Raw genomic sequence first — 25,695 nt, 5'->3', positions numbered from 1 at the left:
ACATTCATTTAGAAGTTAATTCTGCACAGTTTTTTCCAGTCTTACAATAACTATGCTTCCAGCGAAATTGCTAGAGATTTTTACCTTTTCATTTTTCTTGGAGACCGCAAATTGGATGATAAAACCAGAAGCTCGTGACGTTGAAGCGTTTAACTCTGTTTCAGAGCCGTGTTTTTTTTAGTTTAAAGATTTCCTTATTTGGATGTAACGTAGCTCGTGCATTTTCCCGCGCGTGCAGCTTAGATCATTTTGGCATAATATTGGTGTCCTAACATCCCAATCTTTGTTCCAAGGAAAAGAGTAGCAAGATACACGCTTCAACTTCATGTGCTTCTGACGAGACCTATAGTCCCGACAACTTCTTTACTGCTTTGGTTTACCATCCAAACACTGTCATTCCTTCTCCAATTTGTTCTTCTGTTTTTACGACAAAGTTTTGCAAAGGAAGCTGTGCTTTCCTTTTTCTCATTTGCTAATAAATTGTGCAGTACTCTCAAATTTGGGGTTTACGTATACTTTATCAGCAAAACGTACAAAACTACTAGGCGAAAGTCAAGTTGTTGGACTCGTGCGTTTACAGTTTGCAAAAACAAAAATTCACTAATTTTTTCTTGCAGTGCCGTAGGTGATGAGAATGATTATGTTGATGTTTCAACGTTAATCTTAAGAAATTACCATTTATCATTAATCACACTCTAGATATCAAATATCACTTACTTTTGTTTCATGTCCTCTTCTAGGTTCTTGCTCTATGTAAATGCTAACTATCTGTGAATGTATGTGTATACCTATTTATTTAATTTATTTCTTTACCTGGTTTACTATTAATCTATTTTGCTAAATGAATTTTGATTGTAAGTTTCACAGCCCGCCTCGATTAGGTTTGCTATATGCGGGTTGTGTATTTCTTCAATTTGTTAAATTTAAACATTGAAATAAAATGATAATGATGATGATGATGGTACAGGAATAATCCTCATACTTATCTGACCTTATCCAGAATATCGAATAACGGCTTTACTGTCTTCCCTCGTTTGCTCCAGATCACAAGTATTTTGAGATTGGACGCAAATTTTGACGAAATATCAGTCGATCGTTACTTAGTTGGTCGTAACTAGTGATAACCGATTCGAGGTATTGCTTGAAAATCCAAAGTATCACTATATTCAGTTTTCATAAAACCTGTCCCTTTCACAATCTTTGTTATTGTTGTGCAAATAAAGTGGAGAGAAACGCATCCTTATCTTGTGGCTTCCTGTGATCTCGTGGTTATCCTTTCAGAATTACGTGTATTTAATTGGCACGCGGTCAGGCAATCAATTGGATTACGTCACATTTTCGTCGCGCAAAGGAATTCTGCCTCGTGCGTTGTTCTATCATTTCGAGTTTGCTGTGCTCGGGTTCTTCTTCGGTGAGGCGTGTGTACCAAAGAAACATACTGTTTGTTTGCGGTCTATTTGTTTGAGCAGGTTGAAGTTTTGGCAGCTATTCAGCTGATTGGGCCTGCCATACCCACCCACCCATACACTCACAAAGGACAGCCCAAAAAGTTCATGAACATGGAAGATATTTGTGAGACGGGGCCTACGGTTTATCGTCCTTATCCGAGAATATTACAAAATCTAACCATTTCCAGATGTCCGGCACTGTTTACACAGGTAGCACTTCTCCTCAGTCATTTAAAGACCCAGAAATGTTAGTCCTCCTGCGAACTCCCGCATAGAAACCCGATGCTCAACCGATTGAGCCAACGGGTCAGCGGTTAAAACAAAGGAGGGTTGGTACTTTAAGTAGTGTTATTAAAGTGTATCATAATAGTATGTAATTATATCATGGATGTAATTGTTATATATAAAGGTATATACCAGTGAATTTCCATGTATACCCATATATATTCATGTATACCCATGTATATCCATGTATACCCATGTATGTCCATGTATACCTATGTATATCCATGTATACCCATATATATTCATGTATACCCATGTATATCCATGTATGCCCATGTATGTCCATGTATACCCATATATATTCATGTATACCCATGTATGCCCATGTATGTTCATGTATACCCATATATATTCATGTATACCCATGTCTATCCATGTATGCCCATGTATGTTCATTTATACCCATATATATTCATGTATACCCATGTATATCCATGTATGCCCATGTATGTTCATGTATAACCGTGTATGTCCATGTATACCCATGTATATCCATGTAAGCCCATGTGTACCCATGTATATCCATGTATAACCATGTTTGTCCATGTATACCCATGTATATCCATGTATAACCATGTATTTCCATGTATACCCATATATATTCATGTATACCCATGTATATCCATGTATGCCCATGTATGTCCATGTATACCCATGTATATCCATGCATAACCATGTATGTCCATGTATACCCATGTATTTCCATGTATACCCATATATAATCATGTATACCCATGTATGTCCATGTATACCGATATCTATTCATGTATACCCAGGTATATGCATGTATGTCCATGTATACCCATATATATTCATGTATACCCATGTATATCCATGCATACCCATATATATTCATGTATACCCATGTAAATCCATGTATACCAATATATATTCATGTATACCCATGTATATCCATGTAAGCCCATATATTTCCATGTATACCCATGTATATCCATGTATAACCATGTATGTCCATGTATACCCATGTATATATATATGTATAACCATGTATTTCCATGTATACCCATATATATTCATGTATACCCATGTATGCCCATGTATACCCATGTATATCCATGTATAACCGTGTATGTCCATGTATACCCATGTATATCCATGTATAACCATGTATGTCTATTTATACCCATATATATTCATGTATACCAATGTATATCCATGTATACCCATGTACGTCCATGTATACCCATGTGTATCCATGTATAACCATGTATGTTCATGTATACCCATGTATGTCCATGTATACCCATGTATGTCCATGTATACCCATGTATGTCCATGTATACCCATCTACATCCATGTATAACCATGTATAGCCATGTGTATGCATGTATATCCATGTATGCCCATGTATATCCATGTATAACCACGTATGTCCGTGTATACCCATGTATATCCATGTATAACCATGTATTTCCATGTATACCCATGTATATTCATGTATACCCATGTATGCCCATGTATATCCATGTATAACCATGTATGTCTATGTATACCCATGTATATCCATGTATAACCATGTATGTCCATGTATACCAATATATATTAATGTTTACCCATGTATAACCATGTATAGCTATGTATATCTATGTATACCCATGTATCTCTATGTGTACCCATGTAAATCTATGTATAACCTTGTAGATCCATGTATACCCATGTATGTCCATGTATAACCATGTATACCCATGTATGTCCATGTATAACCATGTACACCCATGTATACCCATGTATATCCATGTATAACCATGTATAGCTATGTATATCCATGTATATCCATGTACAGCCATGTATTTCCATGTATACATATGTTCAGCCATTTATATCCATGTATATCCATGTACAGCCATGTATATCCTTGTATACCCATGTAAATCCATGTGTAACGTTGTATATCCATGTATACCCATGTATATCCATGTATAACCATGAATATCCATGTACATTCATGTATATCCATGTATAGCCATGTATATTCATGTATACCCATGTATCTCTATGTATACCCATGTATATCCATGTATAACCATGTATGTCCATGTATACCCATGTATGTCCATGTATATTCATGTCTGTCCATGTATACCCATGTATATCCATGTATAACCATGTATAGCCATGTATATCCATGTACAGCAATGTATTTCCATTTTTATCCATGTTCAGCCATTTATATCCATGTATATCCATGTATACCCATATATCTCTATGTATACCCATGTATATCCATGTATAACCGTGTATATCCATGTATACCCATGTATACTCATGTATACCGATGTATACCCAAGTATACCCATGTATATTCATGTATAGCCATCTATTGCCATGTTTTTCCATGTATAGCCATGTATATCCCTGTAGAGCCATGTATATCCATGTAAAACGATGCAGTTCCATGTATACCCATCTATATCAATGTATACCCATGTATGTCGATGTATACCCATGTGTACCCATGTATATTCATTTATACCCATGTATATCCATGTATACACATGTATATATATGTATACCCTTGTACAGTCATGTATTTCCATGTATATCCATGTACCGCAATGTATGCCCATGTATATACATGTATACCCATGTAGTATCATGTATATCCATGTATATCCATGTATACCCATGTATATCCATGTATACCCATCTATATCCTTGTTTAGCCACGTATTTCCATGTACACCCATGTATATCCATGTATAACCATGTATTTCCATGTATATCGATGTAGAGCCTTGTATATCCATGTATATCCGTGTACAGCCACGTATTTTCACGTATACTCATGTATATCCATGGATACCCATGTATGTCCATGTATACCCTTGTATATCCATGTTTTGCCATGTATATCCATGTATACCCATGTTTATCCATGCATACCCATGTTTATCCATGCATACCCATGTTTATCCATGCATACCCATGTTTATCCATGCATACCCATGCATATCCATGTTTACCCATGTATATCTAAGTACAGCCGTGTATAGCCGTGTGCAACAGTGTGTATCCATGTATAGCCATGTATCATATGGATATGTATTCATGGATAACCATGTACAACCATGTTTATCCATGTATAGCTGTGTAGTATCATATATGTCCATACATTTCCATTTAAAACCATGTATTTTCATGCTGTCCTTGTATATCTATTTATAACCATATATATCTATGTATAGCCTCTTATTATCATATATATCATATATATGCATGTACACCCAAGTACATCTATGTATAGACGTGTATTACCCTGCATATAACCATAATTTCCTTTCTACAGGGACGACCATTTGGAATGCGCTGCTAGACCAGCTAAATCAATTGCCTTCTATAAATGGTTTAAGAAAGCAAATAAAATCTTTCACGTTTGCATCGGCAAAAACTGATTAAATTAAGCAATTTTTGTAAAAAGTATGTTAAGGTCATTGATTTTTAAACTTAGGTATCTTTGTATATTATACACGGCTTTTAGGTAGAACAGATTTTCTATGTAAAATACGTATGTAAATTTGGTGAAATTACCGTGTTTAACTAACGTTCTCCTATCCTATCTATCTATCTATCTATCTATCTATCTATCTATCTATCTATATCTGATATACTTAACCATGAGATCTTGATAAAGAAATTAGAATACTTTGGCTTTGATCACTCAGCAGTTGCCATTTTCCATTCGTATTTGTCAAATCGCAAGCAACAGTTTAGTGCGAATGGAACATCTTCTAAGCTTCTAGATATTTCGTGTGGCGTATCACAAGGCTCAATATTACGACCCCTTTTATTTTTAATGTATATAAATATTTCTTCGGCGAAATGTGACGCGTGAGTATTTTTCCAAAATAAGCAATAAACACAAGCACAAAGTTAACAAGTAAATAAAAGTTTGGGAATGACTGTATTTTCTCCTGTAAACTTTATAGGGAGCTTCAAACTTTACCAACATTTGTCCAAGGACAACAACTAATAACGTCTTATTAAGCATGTCGAAAGCATTTATAATGTCGGAAACAGGATAATTGGTATTGATTAAGGTAATGTTTATGTAATGATAATGATATATCTGCCCGGAAATCGAGCGTATCTATCTGTCTGCTTCAATTATTAAGTTTGTTCATCTTTTGTCCCGAAGATCTTTATAGCCAATAGCCAATCAGTTTACGTTTGATCAATGTATGTCTATAAGATAAGAGAACAATGGGTTGTAGTTTAGTCAGTCAGAGACATGAACTTATGGTGTACGCCATCGGAGAAATTGTAAAACAATCGAGGAAAGCGACAGTGTGGGTTCCTTACTTATTCCCCATAACAAAAACCTAAGTTTTCGGGTGCTTAGTATAATTGCTTTTAAACCAAAACGGTTATCGACACTGGGCATCAGCTTTGACCATAGATCGTGGGCATTTAAGCCCTTGCTTACCCCCACCCCCCTCCTCCTCAACAAGATTCAAGATTCAAGAGTTGAAGCCAGATCGCGAGCCCAAAACAATATTCCAAGAAGAAATTTATTATGTTCACCTCCACCCACACACGCAGAGACGGATTTCTAAGTTTTGCCACTACTTAAAATTTTATTGACATCATTCATTCAACAGAAAATATGGCCATTACCGAAGGAACTACGCCCGTAAAATAACACCTTTTTTGTAGTGGGATAATAAATCTCTTATTCGATGGTCTAACATATAAGGCCATTCTCTCCGTTGAGCATTGTCCGACCGACCCCAATTTTTGGAATTTTCAAAAAAAAAAAAAGGGTAACGGTGTTTTAAAACCATTTTAATGTTGCATAGGAGTTTCAGGGGTTGATCCTTTTTCCCACGCTGTCTTAAGTTTGCAACAACATCCACCAACTTTTCAGCCATATTCATTTTGGGTTCACGTTTTGTTTGTTTTCCGGGCTCCACAGCTATGATGCTGGGGTAGCGGGACTCCGATTCCGAGACTGCCCAGGAAACGCATTTGACGCTAAACGAAAAAAAAAAAGGAGGATGGGCTAATACTCGCGGACATTTTGCTCACTGCTCGCAAAATGCTTTGCAACTCTCAAAATATCCGCGCGTATTATATGTTAAACCATCGAATAAGATGTATTTATAACGCCGTCTGAAAAACAACAAAATATACCAGCAAAAGCTCGAGAATGAGCAAGAGTAGAATCTTCTCTCAATGCAGCAAAGCACAAGGAATAAATCTGGAAACAAACAAAAATAAGATACGAGAATGCGTTGATCGAGCCGTGTCTCCAAAGCTGCGATTGCTAATTCTGCTGTCGTACTTAGCATCGTCAGCAGAATAGCGCACGATTGCAAATTTGTTTGGTGTATCTCCACCTTTTGTTTGCACTTGTGTTAAAGTGTGTGCTGCAATTGTCAACAAACTGAAGTCGCGGTTTATCACGTTACCTAAAGGAGAATATTTTAAAGACGTCATGCGCATTTACAAAGACAGATGGGGATTTCCAATGAGTGCTGATACGATGGACGGTACTCATATTCTTGTAATTGCCCCACCGACCGACCATGACGACTTCGTGGATCTCAAAGGCTACCACATCATTCTTATGCAAACAGTTGTTGACTATGAAATGATATATGAAATATGGTGAACTGCGGATGTGAAATCAAGTGAAACTATGATCCTCGCAGTTATGAACGCAATTTTAGCAATTGCGTAGGGATGAGCGCGCATGGGTGTGTATGAATATAAATGGGTATCCATGGGTATAAATGGCTTAAGGCTTTACATGAATATACATGGTATACATAAGCATGCATAGATATACATGGCTGTACAAGGATATACGTGGCTGTACATGGACAGAAAAGAATATACATGGGTATACATCGGTATACATATGGGTGTACATGGCTGTACATGGATATACATGGATGTACACGGATACAAATGCCTGTACTTGGATATACAGAGCTGTACATGGTTATACATGGATGTACATCGATAGACATGGGTATACATGGATATACATGGCTGTACATGGATATTAATGCCTTTACATGGAAATACATGGATATACATGGCTGTACATGGATATATATGATAATACATGAATATACACGGGTATACATGAATATCCATTGGCATATATGGATATACATGGTTGTACATGGATATACATGCCTGTATGTGGATATACACGGGTATACATGGATATACATGGCTGTACATGGATATACACGATAATATATGGGTATCCATAGGTATACATGGACATACATGGCTGTATATCGATATTCATGGATATACACGGGTGTACATGGATATACATGGATGTACATGGCTGTACATGGATATACATGGATATACATGGCTGTACATGGGCATACATGGATATACATTCGTATACATGGAAATACATGGCTGTACATGGGCATACATGGTTATACATGAGTATACATAGAAATGCATGGGTATACATGGATATACATGGCTGTACATGGATATACACGATAATATATGGGTATACATAGCTATACATGGACATACATGGCTGTATATGGATATTCATGGATATACACGGGTGTGCATGGATATACATGGCTGTACATGGATATAAATGGATATACATGGCTGAACATGGGTATACATGGATATACATGGCTGTACTTGGATATCCATTATAATACATGGGTATACATAGGTATACATGGACATACATGTCTGTATATGGATATTCATGGATATACACGGGTGTACATGGATATACATGGCTGTACATGGATACACATGGACATACATGGCTGTAGATGGGCATACATGGGTATACATTCGTATACATGGATACACATAGGCATACATGGATATACATGGCTGTGCATTGATATGCATAGGTATACATGGAGATACATGCCTTTACATCGAAATACATGGATATACATGGCTGTACATGGATATACATGATAATACATGAATATACACGGGTATACATGGATATGCATGGGCATACATGAATATACATGGTTGTACATGGATATACATGCCTGTATGTAGATATGCACGGGTATACATGGATATACATGGCTGTACATGGATATACACGATAATACATGGGTTTACATTGATATACATGGATATACACGGGTGTACATGGATATACATGGCTGTACATGGATATACATGGATATAAATGGCTGTACATGGATATACATGATAATACATGAATATACACGGGTATACATGAGTATACATGGGTACACATGGATATACACGATTATACATGGATATACATGGGTATACATAGAGATATATGGGTATACATGGATATACATGGCTGAACATGGATATACATGGCTGAACATGGATATACATGGAAATACATTGCTGTACATGGATATACATGGATATACATGGATATACATGGCTATACATGGTTATACATGGATATATATGGGTATACATGACAGACATGGGTATACATGGACATAAATGGGTATACATGGACATACATGGTTATACATGGATATACATGGGTATACATGAACATACATGAGTATACATGGATATACAAGGTTATACATAGATTTACATGGGTACACATAGAGATAGATGGATATACATGGCTATACATGGTTATACATGGATATATATGGGTATACATGAACATACATGGGTATACATGGATATACATGGGTATACATGAATATATATGGGTATACATGGACATACATGGTTATACATGGATATACATGGGTATACATGGACATACATGGTTATACATGGATACACATGGGTATACATGGACATACATGGGTATACATGGATATACATGGGTATACATGAATATATATGGGTATAGATGGACATACATGGTTATACATGGATATACATGGGTATACATGGACATACATGGTTATACATGGATACACATGGGTATACATGGACATACATGGGTATACATGGATATACTTGGGTATACATGAATATATATGGGTATACATGAACATACATGGTTATACATGGACATACATGGGTATACATGGATATACATGGACATACATGGGCATACATGGATATACATGCCTGTATGTGGGTATACATGGGTATATATGGGTATACATGTGTATACATGGACATACATGGGAATACATGGATATACATGGAAATACATGGGTATACAGAGAGATATATGGGCATAGATGGATATACATGTATATACTTTGCTATAGCTACCTATATATGCTGATATACCTCTTTTATATAATTTATGCGCTTTATGATACACTTTAATAACCCTACTTAAAGTACATACCCAAAGGAGTCTTTGCGGGTTAGAAAAACAAAGGTCTGTCGTGTTAACCAAGCAAAAACAGTGGCTTTAAACACGCTAACTTAAATCAACCGATTTTATGCAAATAAGTGCACGTTAAGCGTATCAGGTCAGAAGTGTGCGAGCGTGTTATTCACTGAAATCCCATGGGCGGTCACAAATGTATTAACTTTCCGTTTCCAGCTTTTTGAAAACTACATGTTCATCAATAGCCATTTCAATTACTAACCTTTAAAGATTATCATTGCCTCTTATATATCATCCTGTTATCTTTCCAAGAATGTTCAATGTTCTGTAAAATCCGATAAAGTAATAAGTAATCTCTGTTTAAAAAAAAAAATGACTTCCACGACAGCGTCACAAAACCACACGTTCTCCTATTGAAAACTACATGATAATCAGTAGGCATTTTATATTACTGTTGTACTTTTTAAAACTGTTCCAGAAGAAACAATTTGTTAAAGCGATGTTTCTCACGACGTCACCCAACCAGAACCTAATTGGCTGTTGAAACAATATATTTTGAGCAAGAGCCGATACAACAACGTATAGTTGATTTTACGGGGTAGTTGTGTACTACATTTCGGCTGGTAGTACACCACTAAAATCAAATCTACGTTGTAACGGCTCTTGCTCAAAATATTTAGTTTCTCAACTTGTAATTACGCCGATCAGATCAAGCCACTGATCCAGCGTACACCGACGGGAAGATTGTCCACAGTTGCTTGCTTTAAAACGTTGAAACAATGACTTCGTTTGTTCCGAGTTTGGAAAATTTGAATATCAAAAGAAATGTGACGTCAATGTTTGTAAACAAGAAATATCGCTATTACTATTACAGAAATAAATGTTCAATTCCTTTCCTTCCATCTTCTGCTGGACCACTTTTTTTGCTCTTACCACATTTTAACGTCAACTCTAATCTATAACTTGACATACGCACGGACAAAATGGAATCTATTTGTTAGATAATTAATTGTAATTACTTGAAACATAATAACTTGGACACAACTGTCAAACGTCAACATCATACTGATATTCATTTACCTCTACGTTAAACACGACAAATGTCAACCACACAGTACACGGAACACATTATTCTGTTGGAAAATTAAACTAACCAACGTTAGAGTGTATTGCTTATTCCCATTTACTAACTTTAAGAAACTGAAAGGCGAACGCACTTCCTAATCAATATGATTACTACTAGTAATATATAGCCTGCTAAGGTTTCCATGAAATCAGCGCCCGTGCGTTGTTTTCTCATACGTTTCCCAATATTACCCGCAAAGGCTTGTAGTACTAACGTTAATCCGCAAAAAAGCACTGGCGCTTATACAAAATGGATGATAAAGTCCGATTTTTCTTTTTCTTGCTACCGTTGATTTATGGGGGAGAGGTGGTCTTCATTACGTCCCCCTTTGTAGACATCACGCAATCTTCCTTCATTGCGTAACTTCCTGTATTGCGTAATTTTTGTGTGAGGTGTGATCACACTCATCAACTTCACAGCAATGTTTGTCCTCCTTTTACAGACCAGTAAATGATGTTGCGGCGGCAAGGCTTGATTCCCTTATATATTTGCTACATCATGGAATCGTCAGGTACGTATGTGGTGTCAAATTTTTGAAGACGCGCTTTCTAGCAAGAGAACTTCTCCAGCAGGCATATAAAGATAACCACAGGAAGTCGTAAGCGATCAAACAACTTTAGTCGAAAACTCTTCTCACTGCATCTGCCGACGGATGTCTATGACTACATATATACTAACGTAAGCCAAGAGGACCACATCACATAAAAATCTTGCTCAGTTGAACTCGTGAGGCTAAGTTTGTTGTGGTAAACATCAGAAAAAGGTCAACTGAGGCCTTGCGCTACGCTTCTCCGCCTTAACTGATAGACTGAGTAGCTGAGGCCTCACGTGGCTTACGGTTTCCGAGTGTCGGCGCTATTCAAAATGCTTCTTAGAAACAACATCAAGGAGATAATAAAAACGCGGGTTTTTCAGTTTAATCTTTGCAGTAACAAATGTAACATAACTAGTAATGACGTTTCCACGTAACATTTGCACGAACCGAGAAAATGAAATGATTTTAATTCAACTGTAACCCTTTGAATTGTAAAAAGAGAAGGAAATTCATATCGAAAGTCCCTTATTTGAGAAGATTTTGCCAAGGGTTTATCCTTCGATCGGCGGAATTCCGAAGGATTATGGATTGACATCGATTTATCAAGCTATGATAGCGAAATCTAGAAGCGACAAAAACAATGATACTAAGGTTTGCAATTGAATTTACAGCTATTCTCTGGCCGGCTGGTAGATATGGCCTGCCAAAACCTACAGTGGGGTGTCCTTTAGGAGATGGATTTCAATGGAAAACGGGATGGAGGCTTCAGGACACAAATAATCACGAAGATAGAGACAAATCCAACAACTCAAGATCAACGCAATTCCACCTTGATGGGAGAGTAAATAAGATTATAGTTAACAGGTCATTTTGTATGAAGGAAGATATAAAGGGCGACAAAGATAGACCTAAATGGCCACAAGGTTAGTTACTTTCTTTTCAGTTCAAAACACTTATGAAGAAAATGTCAGCTCGTAGGTCGGTTAAGACGACAAGTCGCTGTGACACGACGCGGGGACTGGTCGTTTCGTGTGTACTTCTTCAAAAGCAAGTCACCGCAGCACATGGGCATTTTGTCTGAGCATGCGCGAAGGGAATCGAATTATTCGAGTTCGGCGCCATTGTTATTTTGAACGCGCTGCCCGCGGGTTTTTAAACGGGCGATCTACACTTTGAAAAATATTTTGTCAAGAGAGATGAAAGATTGTAACAAAATTACACACTTTTCTATCGCTATGGATATTCTTCGAGTTTGTTGGGAGTTCGGATGAGAATATTTTAATGATCAAATTGCGAACAAAACGAGATAAAGGCCCAAAGAAGTGGAGTTTTGCATTTGATTTACCGAAGTTCAAGATGTTCACACGAGAAGACAAATGATGCAGGTTAGTTTGAAGATGTTGAAGCTTTATTGTAATGAATCGTAGGGCTGCATATTGACACGATCCTCAGATACACCACCCTTTACGAGATGGAAATTTTGAATTTGAGCTGATTTTGCTTCAACTTTGAAGTAAATTTTCATGATAATTCCGCCGGCCCCCAAGCTTTAAATTACTTCAAATAACATTGTGTCTTCTTCCTCTTTGCAGCCTCTTGGGACTCCAGGCTTTAAAAAATGCGCTGTTTGTAGGATTACAATGTTATTACAACAGCTTTTGGCAAATTTTTATTTGGGAAGTTTTGATAGATTTTCCAAGTCGTGGATCACAAAAGTCTTCTGTCTTGCTGCTCTCCAAGTCTGTTGTACAGAGCATATAGTTGTCCATTTTTAACAAGGTTGTAGTGTCATTTCAATACACGATGACTTTTGCAATTTTTTTTCCTGTGCTTCAGTAGGTATTTTTGTAATTGATTTTTTCGTCTCCTAGAGCTAACTTAAGTCAAAAGTTCGGTTAAACTAGCCTTTTTCGCCGGCCCCCAAGTCCGAGAACACTTTAAGTGCATTGTTTGTTTATTTGTCCTCCGCTTCATCTGGTTTATATATTCCGAAAAAATGCGTGCTCTTTTTTGTAGCAAGGCAAACTACTACCGTTTACTGTCGAAGATTGCACATTTGGAGCTTCTCCATGTAGTTTTCGAACCGGATGGCGTAAGCTCTGTTATCGTGTTTATTTCATTAGCATGCTGCTACCTATCAGACTAGCATTAGAAGCTCGTCGGTTTTTTGTTCTACGTGCAGCAATTGAATTTACCTCAGCAAATGTTCTTAGACGATCGATTTAAGAAATAAGTGAGAATGCTCATTCAAAAAGATTTGGTTGTAATTCTGGAGACGAGCTCTGTAGGGCAGAACAGACATTTCGCTTTTAGTGTGTATCCCTTAGCCTGTAGAGGAATGCCAATCACGATTTCTTTAGATGTATGTGTTAGTTATACATTTGTACAAAAAAATGTTAGGAAACACGTTTTACTTGCCAAAATCCCGTTGTACTGCACTTGATTATCTGCAAGACCTGTCACTATATTTTGATCATCTTCTCAACAATCATTATTCACAAATAATATGTTACACATCAGATTTGTCATGTACTGGCTCTTCCAACAATCCATATACTGTAGTATAAAAATCAATAAATGTTCACCACAATTCATGGGTAAAGGAAGATACAAAATTATGTTGAAAACTAGATGAACAATAATACTTTCAAATTTGTAATGAGAGTAAGCAAGGGAGTTCATCTACATATTACCTTGAATGTTATTTGTACCCAAAAAATGTTGAATAAATACTGGGTACAGTGTAGGAAATCTTTATGAGCATTTACAATGTATGTAAAAACCAAGATAGTGTGAGGAAGAGGGAGAGAATGGTTTACTTAAGTTGAAAGAAATGAAACCCTATATTATTGATGTTTACTTCAGACCTAAAATGGCGGTGTTTGATCCTTGCAGTTGTGCCCCCCACTCATGCATAACCATTCCTGCAAGATATCTGATGAAGTTACTGATGTTTCCAGAAGAGCTGGTTGCAATAAGGCCACCTTGTAGCCCATGCTTGTGGCTTTCAAAGAGGCTAATGGTTGTATGCATTAGAAGCTTGTCTGTTTCTGCTTTGTAGTGACATCTGTTCAGGCATGTATTCTGAGCCATGATCAGAAGTACTCTGCAAATTATTATTTAGTTTTAAGGTTAGGCTGTTAATTGAAAGGACAAGGGGAATGTAAATTATCTAGAAGAATGAAAAGAGTTCCATATTGCATGTCTTTAATTTGAAGAGTTTACTCATCACAGTTTCCCGAAAAGTGTCCATAATTCTCCATGTCTTAGGTTTATCAGTAAGCTTGCTTTGGAAAAAGTGTTTCATGTACAGAATTAAAAGTTAGGATCAAAAGAACTGACAGCATGTTCTCTGCTGTTTAGAGAGATGGGCAGTGGCTCAACAATTGGAGCAAGGGGCAGAAGTGATGGCTGAGAGGTCAAGTTTTGTGGAAAGGTGTCACCTTGAGAACCAGTTGTGAATGAAGATAAATGGGCAAATTGGTTATGTGAAACAGCTGTATTTGAAGCTCTTGAAGTTCTGGATTATGATTGGAATCTTAAACACTCATAGATAATTAATTTGTTTGCAGTAAAATTAACAGATGTGCTGAATTCATGAGGCTCATACAAATGGGATTCTTTGTTGCTTATAAATTCAATGTACAGTTAAGATTTCACTAGTTGGAGTCACATCCATCCTACATAATAAAATGTTACATGTCATAGTCTCAGTAAGGTGACCAGCAAGTTGATATGAAGAAAAACACTCGTGATGATTACGTTTTGGATATTCATTTATTGTGAATACAGTTGTTGACCATTTCCTCATATCTTATACTTCCGAAGGACTAACAAATTAAATTATATTTTAGTTCTATACTTGTAAAAGTTTAAAAAGCTTGGGGCTTGATATTGAAAAAGGAATACTCTTTGGTGTGTCACTCTTAACATCGCTTTGTTCCCTGGGCCTGGTCTAATCAGAACTTACTAATTTCCTGTTGTCATTTTGTAATCAATTTTCAACTTGAATAGTCTGATTATTTGGAAATGAACACAGAAGGATCATTCCTACAGACAGTTGTACAAGGTTCAAGAGGGCAGCTTGTTCAATTACAACATGGGATCATAGACCTTGCTATGCCCTTAGACAGTGGTTATTTATTTCAGGTCCTCAGGTTTAGTTCCCTAGGGATTTGGGATGTGCTTAAACTCAAAACCTTAACCAGCTATCTTGCTCTAGTTCCCTGAAGCTAACACCATGTAAGCTAAGTAATTTTCAAATGGGAGGTGCTCCATGCAATACACGAAACCAAGACTTGACATGACTTACTCTCTGTCAGAAGCTTCAAACGTTCCACAATTTCTAAACATTTTTTCCCGTGGCAACATTACCAACTCTCTATTTTCTGGCTGTTTACTCAGACCATAATTTGGTGAAAGCTGCTGTTTTTGGCCCGTCGTTCACGCTTGTTCGCGTTCATGCCAACAAACTTGAAACCAAAAAAGGCAAGCTACCGTAAACTTTGGATGTGAACATTTATTTTCATAATGTAGCTGAAATTCTTGATATTTTAACACATTTCAAACAAGAATGCCCAACAGAGCAAAAGAGAGAACAGTGAGGGATAAACACGTAGGTTAGAATCAAAACTAACTCGGTAAAATGTCTGTCTAGTCTGCTTATGTGTGTTTGAAGAGCCCTTCGAATTATGCAACTTTCGCAAGATTACTGACTACGTGAGAGTTCCACACCAAAACAACTTGGTTTCCCCTTATTATTCGAAAGTACTTTGCTGTGACTTTTTGCCATAAACAGCCCAACCGTTTCTCGATCTTTTGACACCGTCTACACGTAAGGCAAGGAAGATAAACTACACAGATAACGACACGTACTCGAAACTTTTCGCCATTATTTTGGTTTCTGCTTATGGTGGGCCAGCGGATACGCTCATAAGAGATCTCAAAGTCGCGCACGCGCAGACAGAATGCCCCTGTGCTAGTCACCGCTACAACATGTGAGGATGGCAGTAATTTCGGACGAGTGGGAATGTGAACTAGTTTTACAATTAAATGTAGCGCATTGAATATAGTGTAAGAGCTAACGGGTTGTCGCAATCACGTGTCACAGAATTGCACAAACGGTGTTCACTTATTTTGTTGCTGCGATCAGTCGCACGACTTCAAACTGGTTTGAAAGGTAGTTAAGAAAGTACAGGTGTCATGCACAGGAATATGACAAGTCTATAAACGTTCTGCATGCGATCATAATCGTACAAAAGACAATTGCTCCTAGGTCCTCACATGATCAACACGAAAGACTTCATAATAACTAACTTTGCTCCGGACGCATATTATCCTTTTTTAATCTCCTCGCAGGAAAATACTGCATTTATAAAGGGAAAAAACGCTGTCCCGATGGCTTACGCAAAGGCAATGTCTTCTGGACTGATGATGAAGCGTCTTTGTGGAATTCAAATTGCGCTAACGGAAGTCTTCCCGATGGCCAGTACTGGACATTTACACTGATAAGATTTTGTTGCCAAACAGAAGGAAACAAAACTGTTCCGATCTTTCTCCCCACCAAATCTCCATTTTTTCTCTTGACCTTCGAGTCAGCGCAATGTCAGATGGTCAAGTGGGCAGTCGCCAGCTTGGAGTGGATATATTACCATACTTCAGACTGGAAAAATCAAGACAAATCCCAAGGGGCTTACCCTTACAACGCTGAAAAACATCACCCTACTATTTACTTCTGTTACTACCAAGGTGAGTGAATGAATATATATGAATGCAAGAATTCCCTACAAGTCACCTTTCGTAGAGATGCATTATTCGTTCGGGAAGAATTTTGGAAAACATTTTTTGTACACTTGTCTGTCATAAAGACGAGTACAAGACGAACGAAACTTCCAGACGAACTATACAAACGTATCCCCACATTTACTCCATGATTTACCGATCTGTGATAATAAATGAAGCAACCTAAAATAATTCTTACCCTGCTCTTTGCAAAATAGTATGCTTGTCTTAACTTTTAACAAGGTATATAAATAGTCGTGACGACTAAGGTTTATCACCTTTATTACAACGGCGGCATTAACTCTGGCTAAAATGGCAGTCATCACTTCTAGTTTAAGAATGATCTGGGTTCTTTTTGCTTTTTCTTCATTTTTGCAGGATGCAACGAGACATTAACCACATCCCGTGGTAGATTCCACTCACCCAACCATCCTAGAAAATACCCATATGGACAATACTGTTCCTGGAGGATCATGGTTAATCAATCCAAACAAATCCACCTCGAGTTTATAGCCTTCAGTTTTCAAAAAGAGAAACACACGGACGAGTTATATATTTATGATGGAAAGGATACTTCATCCGAGCTGTTGGGAGTTTTTTACGGAGGCCATACACCTCCTGATAAAGGGATATACTCTTCGTCAAACAGCTTGTTTTTACTCTTCAAATCAGACAAGAAAGATTCTTACAACGGCTTCAATGCTTCATACTCCACTGTTGACCATTCGCGTACGTGTTCTTTCTTTTTCTTTAGTTTTCTGATTAATGTAGCTTGCAAAGCCCTCAGGTAACATTTGTTAGACGTGTCTTTGTTTTCAGTCTGGCAATCGTTTTTTTTATCGGAATACTGATAACTGCTGAAACAAGCAATCCACTTATATTGCCGAGTGTCTCTGGTTTTGTAGTCATCATTTAATAATTAAGTTTAACCAGTCTTTAATTTTTTTATTTTGCTAGTATTGTATTAATTTTAGTTAAAGCCTTATTTTATTCATCATCATCATCGTTACCATCCTTATCATTATCAGTGGCTGTGGCAGTTTAGGCTAATGGCAGTGTTGGTCAGAGTAGTAGTAGTAATATCGCCAACACAGTAAGTCGTTTTAGGATTAATCTTTTCTTCAGCTGAGAAAGCAAAAACCGTGAGAAACAGGGAATAGACATTGCCGTTGTCGGGCCAATTAACAATTATTAGACCCGTAGCCCTTGCGGGTTAGGGGTCAATAGCCCATGAGGCGAAGCCGAATAGGCTATTGAGCCGTGGCCCTTGAGGGCGAAGGGTCTAAACCCTAACACTAACCCTAACCCTAACTCTCTAGTAGCGTAGCCAATCAAAATGCAGGATTTGCATTAGTCCACTAATTGGGTGATACTAATGGAATTTAATCCCCCGAGCACACTGATCCCAATTTTAATTAAACAATCTGTTCAAGGCGAACTAACAAGTGCCTAAGCAGGGTATCACCCTTACCAACTTTCAACGAACACGATGTTTGATATTCTATTAAACTCAAGGCATTTTCTTTCAAAATAAGCTCCCAGTGAAACTGCACAAGCACCGGAAAAAGGACTATCAAGTGTTGTTACAACAAGGCCCAGACGACGTGTGACCTCACAAACGCAGGAAGGGACTTCATCAGCTTCCGTTACCATTGGCACCTTACAAACACTGGATGTGACATCATCAGCACCAGCAACATCTGTGTCTGTTGGTAACAAGACGGGCAAGTCTCTGATATTGCGTCATCCGTCGAATGAAACAGTTAAAGCGTCATCAAAGCAAGGTAGAAATCAAGTAAATATAAGCCTGTCTTCAGTTTACGATGGACTTTTTTTGCTCTTTGCAACAGGAAGCTTAATATTATATACTTTGACTAGGACTGCGACCATTTAGATTGACAGTTCGGTGAAGAGTTAACGAAATCTCAGCGAACGACGAATGCGAAGAGCCAAGTTCACTTGTTTGGCACCGCATTTGTCCGCGCAGGTGAAAATGTAAATTGATACTTGCGCGTTATAAGTAAATAAATTATTATTATTATTATTATTATTACGTAAAAGAGTACTTTCCTTGAAGGGCTATTGCACCATTCATATGAAAACATTCAACACTGACAGGTGTTCGTTCAGGAAAACTCAAATTTGATGAAGCCAAAAACTCCGGTAAAAGGCTTAGCTGAACTTTGCTTTTAACTTCGACAAGCGATTTTCAATAACTAGTTTAAAGGATACTATTTTTGCATTTCGGACGGACAAACGTTTTCTGTTTCCTCAGAGAGTGTTTCAAGTTGGGCTCACATTTACTTGGAGGCTGTGAAATTGATTAACACATATTTCATTAAAAAACTTTGCTGTAATTGCCTCAGGTCTTCTATCAAACGGCAGTGTTCGAACACCGGACAGCTCTAGAGCCTTAGCATATGATAGTTCGGGGTAAATGATCCGCAAAGCACGTCTTCACTTAGGTAACTTTTTAGTGCACGGTGAAAAACCGGGCTACCATGCTTAAGGTGGCCCATCCTTTGCAAAGCTAATCCTGACCTCTTTACATTTCCTTTTACTCAGTTGACATACACGTATGTACATACATACGCAGTGTATATATTCTTGTAAATTCCGATAAAAGTCCAATGTTACTCCAATTAGTATCTAAATTACGGATCATGACTATTCTGTAATTTACTTCACCATACATTTATTTCACATGTTAGGTCCAACTAATATTCGCGGGGAATGTATTAGTAGCCCACGACATGCCATGGAAAACACATACTAAAATTTCCCGCTTATATTATCTATCACCTTACCATTTATCAATGGTTATTTATACATTATCAATATTTTCTGCAGGAATTAACGTTGTGGCTGTTACTGCCTCTGTCGTGACAATCATTGTTGTTGCTTCTCTGCTAATGGGTGTATTCTTTTACTGCAAAAGGTTAGAGGGTTTATTTTATTACTCTTAAAAGGTTTTTTTTTACTACTATTTGAGGTTTACAAGGTATATTAATTGACCTTTGTTAGTTGGAAGCTATTTTATTCACCCATATACAAGGGAAATGAGGCTACTTGTCAACTCTATACTCTATCGCCTTTTAAAATGTGGGTAAACAATTGGTGCGTTGATGGAAACTGAAAACACTCAAGAATCCTATTTTGAATTCTTCACGATGGCTCTACGCTCGGTAAATTGTGAGTTTAGTTTGGTTTTCACTAAACTCCTCAAATAGTACTCAAGGCATTCTAAGAATCTAAAAGGAACAATCAAATGAAGGATTCAAATTCGTCAACTATTATCTTATATTTGTTAGAATATATACACATGAGATCTTACATATATAAGTTAAGAGGGTCTCTCGGGCCAACAGCGCATCTCTGCCCGCAGGAGGATCACAAATGGATTCACAGTCCAAGTCTCGGTGAAAAGTTAGTGAAGGGACCAAGGACGGACAACCCCTGGATGACATTTTCATTGGGAGAAAAACTTTTTTATGCCCTGAGCGGGACTTGAACCCACGTCCCCCTGATTACCGGTTGGGTGTGATCACCACTACAATATCAGAGCAACCATGCTGGCCACATGGCTAATCTTGATACCGAATGGGATCACCACGGGATAACCACGTAAATTCCCATTCGCTATCGAGATTAGCTATGTAGCCAGCATGGTTGCTCTGATAGTGTAGTGGTCATCAAACCCACCTAACATTATTGTTAGAGTGTAATTCTAATTTTGTCATCTCTTTCCTCGTAGAAAAAAGATCAAACAAGAGGCAAACGTCGAACAGACAATTCTCTTGTAAGACTGATAAACACAAAAAAATACGGAATTTTCCTGAAAGAAAAGAGAAGCGCTCATTGATTTTCCGCAAGGGTAGACCGTGCCAATTTGAAACAAAGTTTTCAACTAAATTTTTGGAGCTTCAGTCCCTGTTGCGTTGGCGAAGAAAGGGACCACAGACTGTCATTTATTGGCAAGAGAGATTACGGAGAATAAAACGGCGCGGGGCGTTTAAATCTTAAATCTGGCTTGCCCTACTGTAGGATACGACCTGCTAAATTGGCCAATCGGGGTGCTCTCACTATCTGAGGTAAATAGTAAAGTCACTTTATTTAACGTCGGTAGTTCCTTCAGCTACAAGGCTAGTATCAATGGAAACCGACGGTGCGCCCTTTACCTCATTCCCTCTGTCAGTGCTCCATTTTACGGGTATTTAAATCCATAGCTACACGGATCAGAGGATGTTGAAGTCACCGAAGATCGAACTGGGGACCTCTTCCTCCGAAAGCCGCGCACTAAGCAACTGAGCTACGCCTGCCTCATGTGTAATAATACACTTTTTTGAACAGCGGCGTTGCGTGAGATTTTGAAGGTTTACGCACACCAAGAACGTTTGGAGCGCCAAAGGCGCTCCATGCTAGGGGGGTCTGAAATTTAGGGTCTCGCAAATTCTATTTCTGACTATTTCGAAGGACATTTGAGTAAATAAATGCGAAGGAAAATGCAGTATTAGTTGATTTTTTTTACCCATCTGTAGAGTTTTCAGCAAGCTACAACACAAACAGGGGGTTTACAACCAAAGGGAAAGACGTCGCAAACTCTGTTATAACATCATCATCACAACCTTTCCTTCAAAAATAACCAGGAACTGGACACTGTTTGGGGGCCTCGGAGAGCTTTTACTTATCACACAAAATCTCCTACCAAATTCTCAAGTACGCACGTGCGTATTTGCGTAAAGGAAGCTCCACACCCCTGCGACAGAATTTTCTGTCTGAATGAATCTCTTTCTTTTTTCAAAAACAAACAATGCAAATTACGACTTTCTCTAGTTTTGATGGCAACTCTAGTCAACAATATTGTTCAAATCTCTTGATACTATAAACACAATCACCCATTAACAACTGCTTTTCTTTGAGAGGTGCAGGGATGGCGTACTGTGGTCGGAGCACTCGCCTCCCACCAATGTGGCCTGGGTTTGATTCCCAGACTCGGCGTCATATGTGGGTTGAGTTTGTTGGTTCTCTGCGCTGCACCGAGAGGTTTTCTCCGGGGACTCCAGTTTCACCTCGCCTCAAAAAACCAACATTTGACTTGATTTGCGTTAATTGTTAATTTCAGTTTAGAGTGTCCCCAATTGTAATTATTGATATTAAAAGACAAAGAATGGAAACTCCAAAGAATGGAGTTCCCAAGGGCATATGTGCTGCTGTTAAGATCTCTTGGGAGCCAAAATAAGAAGCAGTGATTTTTGAATTTTAGATTCATTGTCCCCCGAAGAAGAACCAGAGATACGGTTCGAAAATTTGGGAAACCTTTTTAATTTTAGATCAGTTTTAAGCCCCTTTTTAGCATTTTATAAAATTATGAACACTGATCGCCAAAAGAGCAACATCTTCATTATCTTTGTTCAAAAGGAAAATGAAGCATCACTATGAGACTGTATACTAAGGATTATTAGACTTATGTAGTCTACCAGAAATTGCACAATTAGTTTTTTCCTTGTATCTTTAGAACTACCTTTGTGTTTGTCTGTTACATACTTGACCTAACACAATGCAATACACACTTAATTGACCACTCCTCATAGCCCTGGGCTCTTCAGGCCAATGAAATCTTGTACAAAATTACATAGCACTTGGCTGCCTTACACGTTTAACCCCAAGGTTATTTTAGGTAACCAAATAGTATCCCTTTATTAGTAATAATTTTATTTATCAAATTGTAAATTGCAAACAATAAGCTTATCAGTGGCTTTTATGGCTACAAATATTAAGAACTTGAAGTCCAGTTCACTTGAGCATGCCTGAAGCTGATCTTTTTTAATTATTTTAATTTAAAGAAACACACTTTGTAAAAGTCATTGAGGGATGCAAGTAACAAATATGACAACCACTGCCCACCATCTTGAGTTCCAGACTTGAATGAAACATGTTTGGTCACAGAAAATGATCTTCAATTAAAGATAAACTGTCCGTAGTATTCGCTGGAGTTTAACAAGACTAATATTAACAAGGCTACAAGATTTTTAAAAGTATATGGCACTAAGCCATCTTCAGATAACCTGTCTAAGAAGTTTTTATGATGTGAGTAGAAATTCCTCTACACCAAGACACCAGGTTTTACAAACTAAACTCGCACTTAGACAAAATTGGAAAACAATAGAATTTTCCTATCATCAATACCGGTATATTTCTCATGATAATACCGGTACTTCACTGCTATTCCTATACACAACAAGCACTTAAGAAGAGTTCTGATACCATTTCTTACCTTTGGTCTATTTGCCACTAGCTATTTATAAATAGGCTGTCTGCCATACAACCTTCTAGACCTCCCCACTCATACTCCAAATTGCTTGATCAGGGATACCATCTACAATAAACATGAATATGACATAAGAAAAAAATGGAAATCAGTCCTTGAGGCATGCTGTTGGATGCCATCTATTCCTAACTATTTTTTCCTCCAAAAAAGACAATGAAAACTTGGTAGAGCAAGGGAGCGCAATCGCACAGTTGTGGGTTCAAATCACATTCAACTTTGGATATTTTCAGGCTTGCTTGCAAGTGCTTAAGTTGCAATGGACCAACTTTTCATGGTAGAAAACAGGATTTATTCCAGTTACCCCATCTGATCCGTCTTTACAGCCTGCAAAAATTAGATGCTCTTTCTTAGGTCAAAACACATAAAAGTGCCTGATCAAACCAATTCTGATATTTTTACTGGAGGGTGTAAACTGCACGTTACAGATCATTGTTTCACCATAGCTGAAACAACCCAAACCTTTACCAGTGCTAACATTAGGCCTAAAAAATAATGTTTAAGACTTGGGTTAACATGTTTGTAAAGGCTTGGGTTGTTTCAGTTATGATAAAACATTGACCTGCAACCCTAACCTACACTTTACACCCTCGGTATTTTTACATAATGTAAAGCCTAGACAGGAATGCAGTGCTGGAAATAACAGTTGGTCATTGTACATTGTCCGGCCAAATTTTGAAAATGTCCGGCCAATTTCACATTATGATTGGACACAATGACCGAACATCTCACCAGCACATCTTGAGTTATCTTCTTCAAGGTGTTGTCAGTCAATATATTATGTCCGGTCCAATTTGTCAAATGTCCGACCAAAATGAAGATTTCAAAGGACGTATGTCCTGTGAATAAAGAAAAATTATTTCCAGCACTGGGAATGAAATAAAGGATGTTTTTTTTCATAGGAAAGGATAAAACAAGCCATTTCCATTCATTAATTTACAAAATTCTGCCAGTCAGATGTAGTGACAAACTAAATATATGTGATGTCCCCTTTTGTAAGTGCTTCTACACAACAACCAGAAATCAAACAGGTCAAAGTCATTACCATTACTGAAATAACCCTTAACTTTACTAAATTATGCTCTTTGGGCGACTAAACATTATTGTTTAGGATGGCTTAAGTTAGCATCAGTAAAGATTGAAAGATATTTTCATTTCAGGTGTCATGCAAAAATGCAGCTTCCAGGGGTGACCCGTGACCTTTAAAAACTGACCCTTGTACTCCCTGGCAGGGTGGATCTAGGATAAACCAAAACAACGAAAAAGTTTCTAAGGAGATCCGGGTGCTTATCCCCCGGGAATATTTTGAATTTTAACTCTCCAAAGTCCCTTTCCCGTGTTTCTGATCTATTTCTGTAAAACGGTAGAAACCGGTATGGATCCGCCCCTGCTAACATGTATCTAAAATCTCTAAAATCCTAATTATAAAATTTGGCTTCTCCGAGAAATGACACTAACCTTCATAGACTGTCTAAAGTAGGAAATAAAAATGACTTTGACAAGACAGTTTGGCCACTTTTGATGACGTAGAACAACAAAAACCAAAAACATAATAAACGGAAGAAAACAACATGTTAAAAACCTTCTTGAGCTATTCCGTAAAATTTGCATATGCGCTGTGGATACACGCGCACAAATGACCGACATCTGCCGCTGGCCAAACGCATTTGCTGTGACAGGGAACAGGTGATTATGTGTCACAGCATACAGCCCGAGCCTGAAGGTTACACATAAACATTTCAAACCACCAAAGTAGAAAACTAAGCTGCCTTTCCCATACAATTGCACATGATAGTGGCGGGATGAAAAGAAGTAAACTGAATCAAGTGACGATACCTCCATTTGAAAGAGTAAAAGGAAAATGATCAGTTCACACCAGTTCACACAATGTAATAGGGTTTAGGTTAGGGCCCAACA

The 25,695-nt window shown here is 37.7% G+C and overlaps 1 protein-coding gene and 1 long non-coding RNA gene across 4 annotated transcripts in view; one reads left to right on the top strand and one right to left on the bottom strand.

Moving 5' to 3' along the window:
• The window catches only part of LOC137985210 (uncharacterized), a 53,584-nt gene extending 28,204 nt beyond the window's left edge, over positions 1-25,380 (bottom strand). For all 3 annotated transcript variants that reach the window (XR_011119256.1, XR_011119257.1, XR_011119258.1), the window contains exons 1-2: positions 25,237-25,380; positions 23,728-23,829 (exon numbers count right to left, since the gene is read on the bottom strand). This is a non-coding gene — a long non-coding RNA (uncharacterized lncRNA). The remainder of the gene's footprint in view (positions 1-23,727; positions 23,830-25,236) is intronic.
• Positions 10,174-21,960, top strand: LOC137985209 (uncharacterized). The gene is made up of 7 exons (XM_068832745.1): positions 10,174-11,648; positions 12,344-12,595; positions 17,031-17,420; positions 17,832-18,182; positions 18,989-19,237; positions 20,304-20,391; positions 21,208-21,960. Exons 1-7 carry the CDS (start codon positions 11,588-11,590, stop codon positions 21,254-21,256), a joined length of 1,440 nt encoding a protein of 479 aa, XP_068688846.1. The 5' UTR covers positions 10,174-11,587; the 3' UTR covers positions 21,257-21,960.
• Positions 25,381-25,695: the final 315 nt, after the last annotated feature.

This window comes from Montipora foliosa, chromosome 14, assembly GCF_036669935.1.
Source record: "Montipora foliosa isolate CH-2021 chromosome 14, ASM3666993v2, whole genome shotgun sequence".
Taxonomy (NCBI): domain Eukaryota; kingdom Metazoa; phylum Cnidaria; class Anthozoa; order Scleractinia; family Acroporidae; genus Montipora; species Montipora foliosa.
This window is presented reverse-complemented; position numbering and strand designations above follow the sequence as displayed.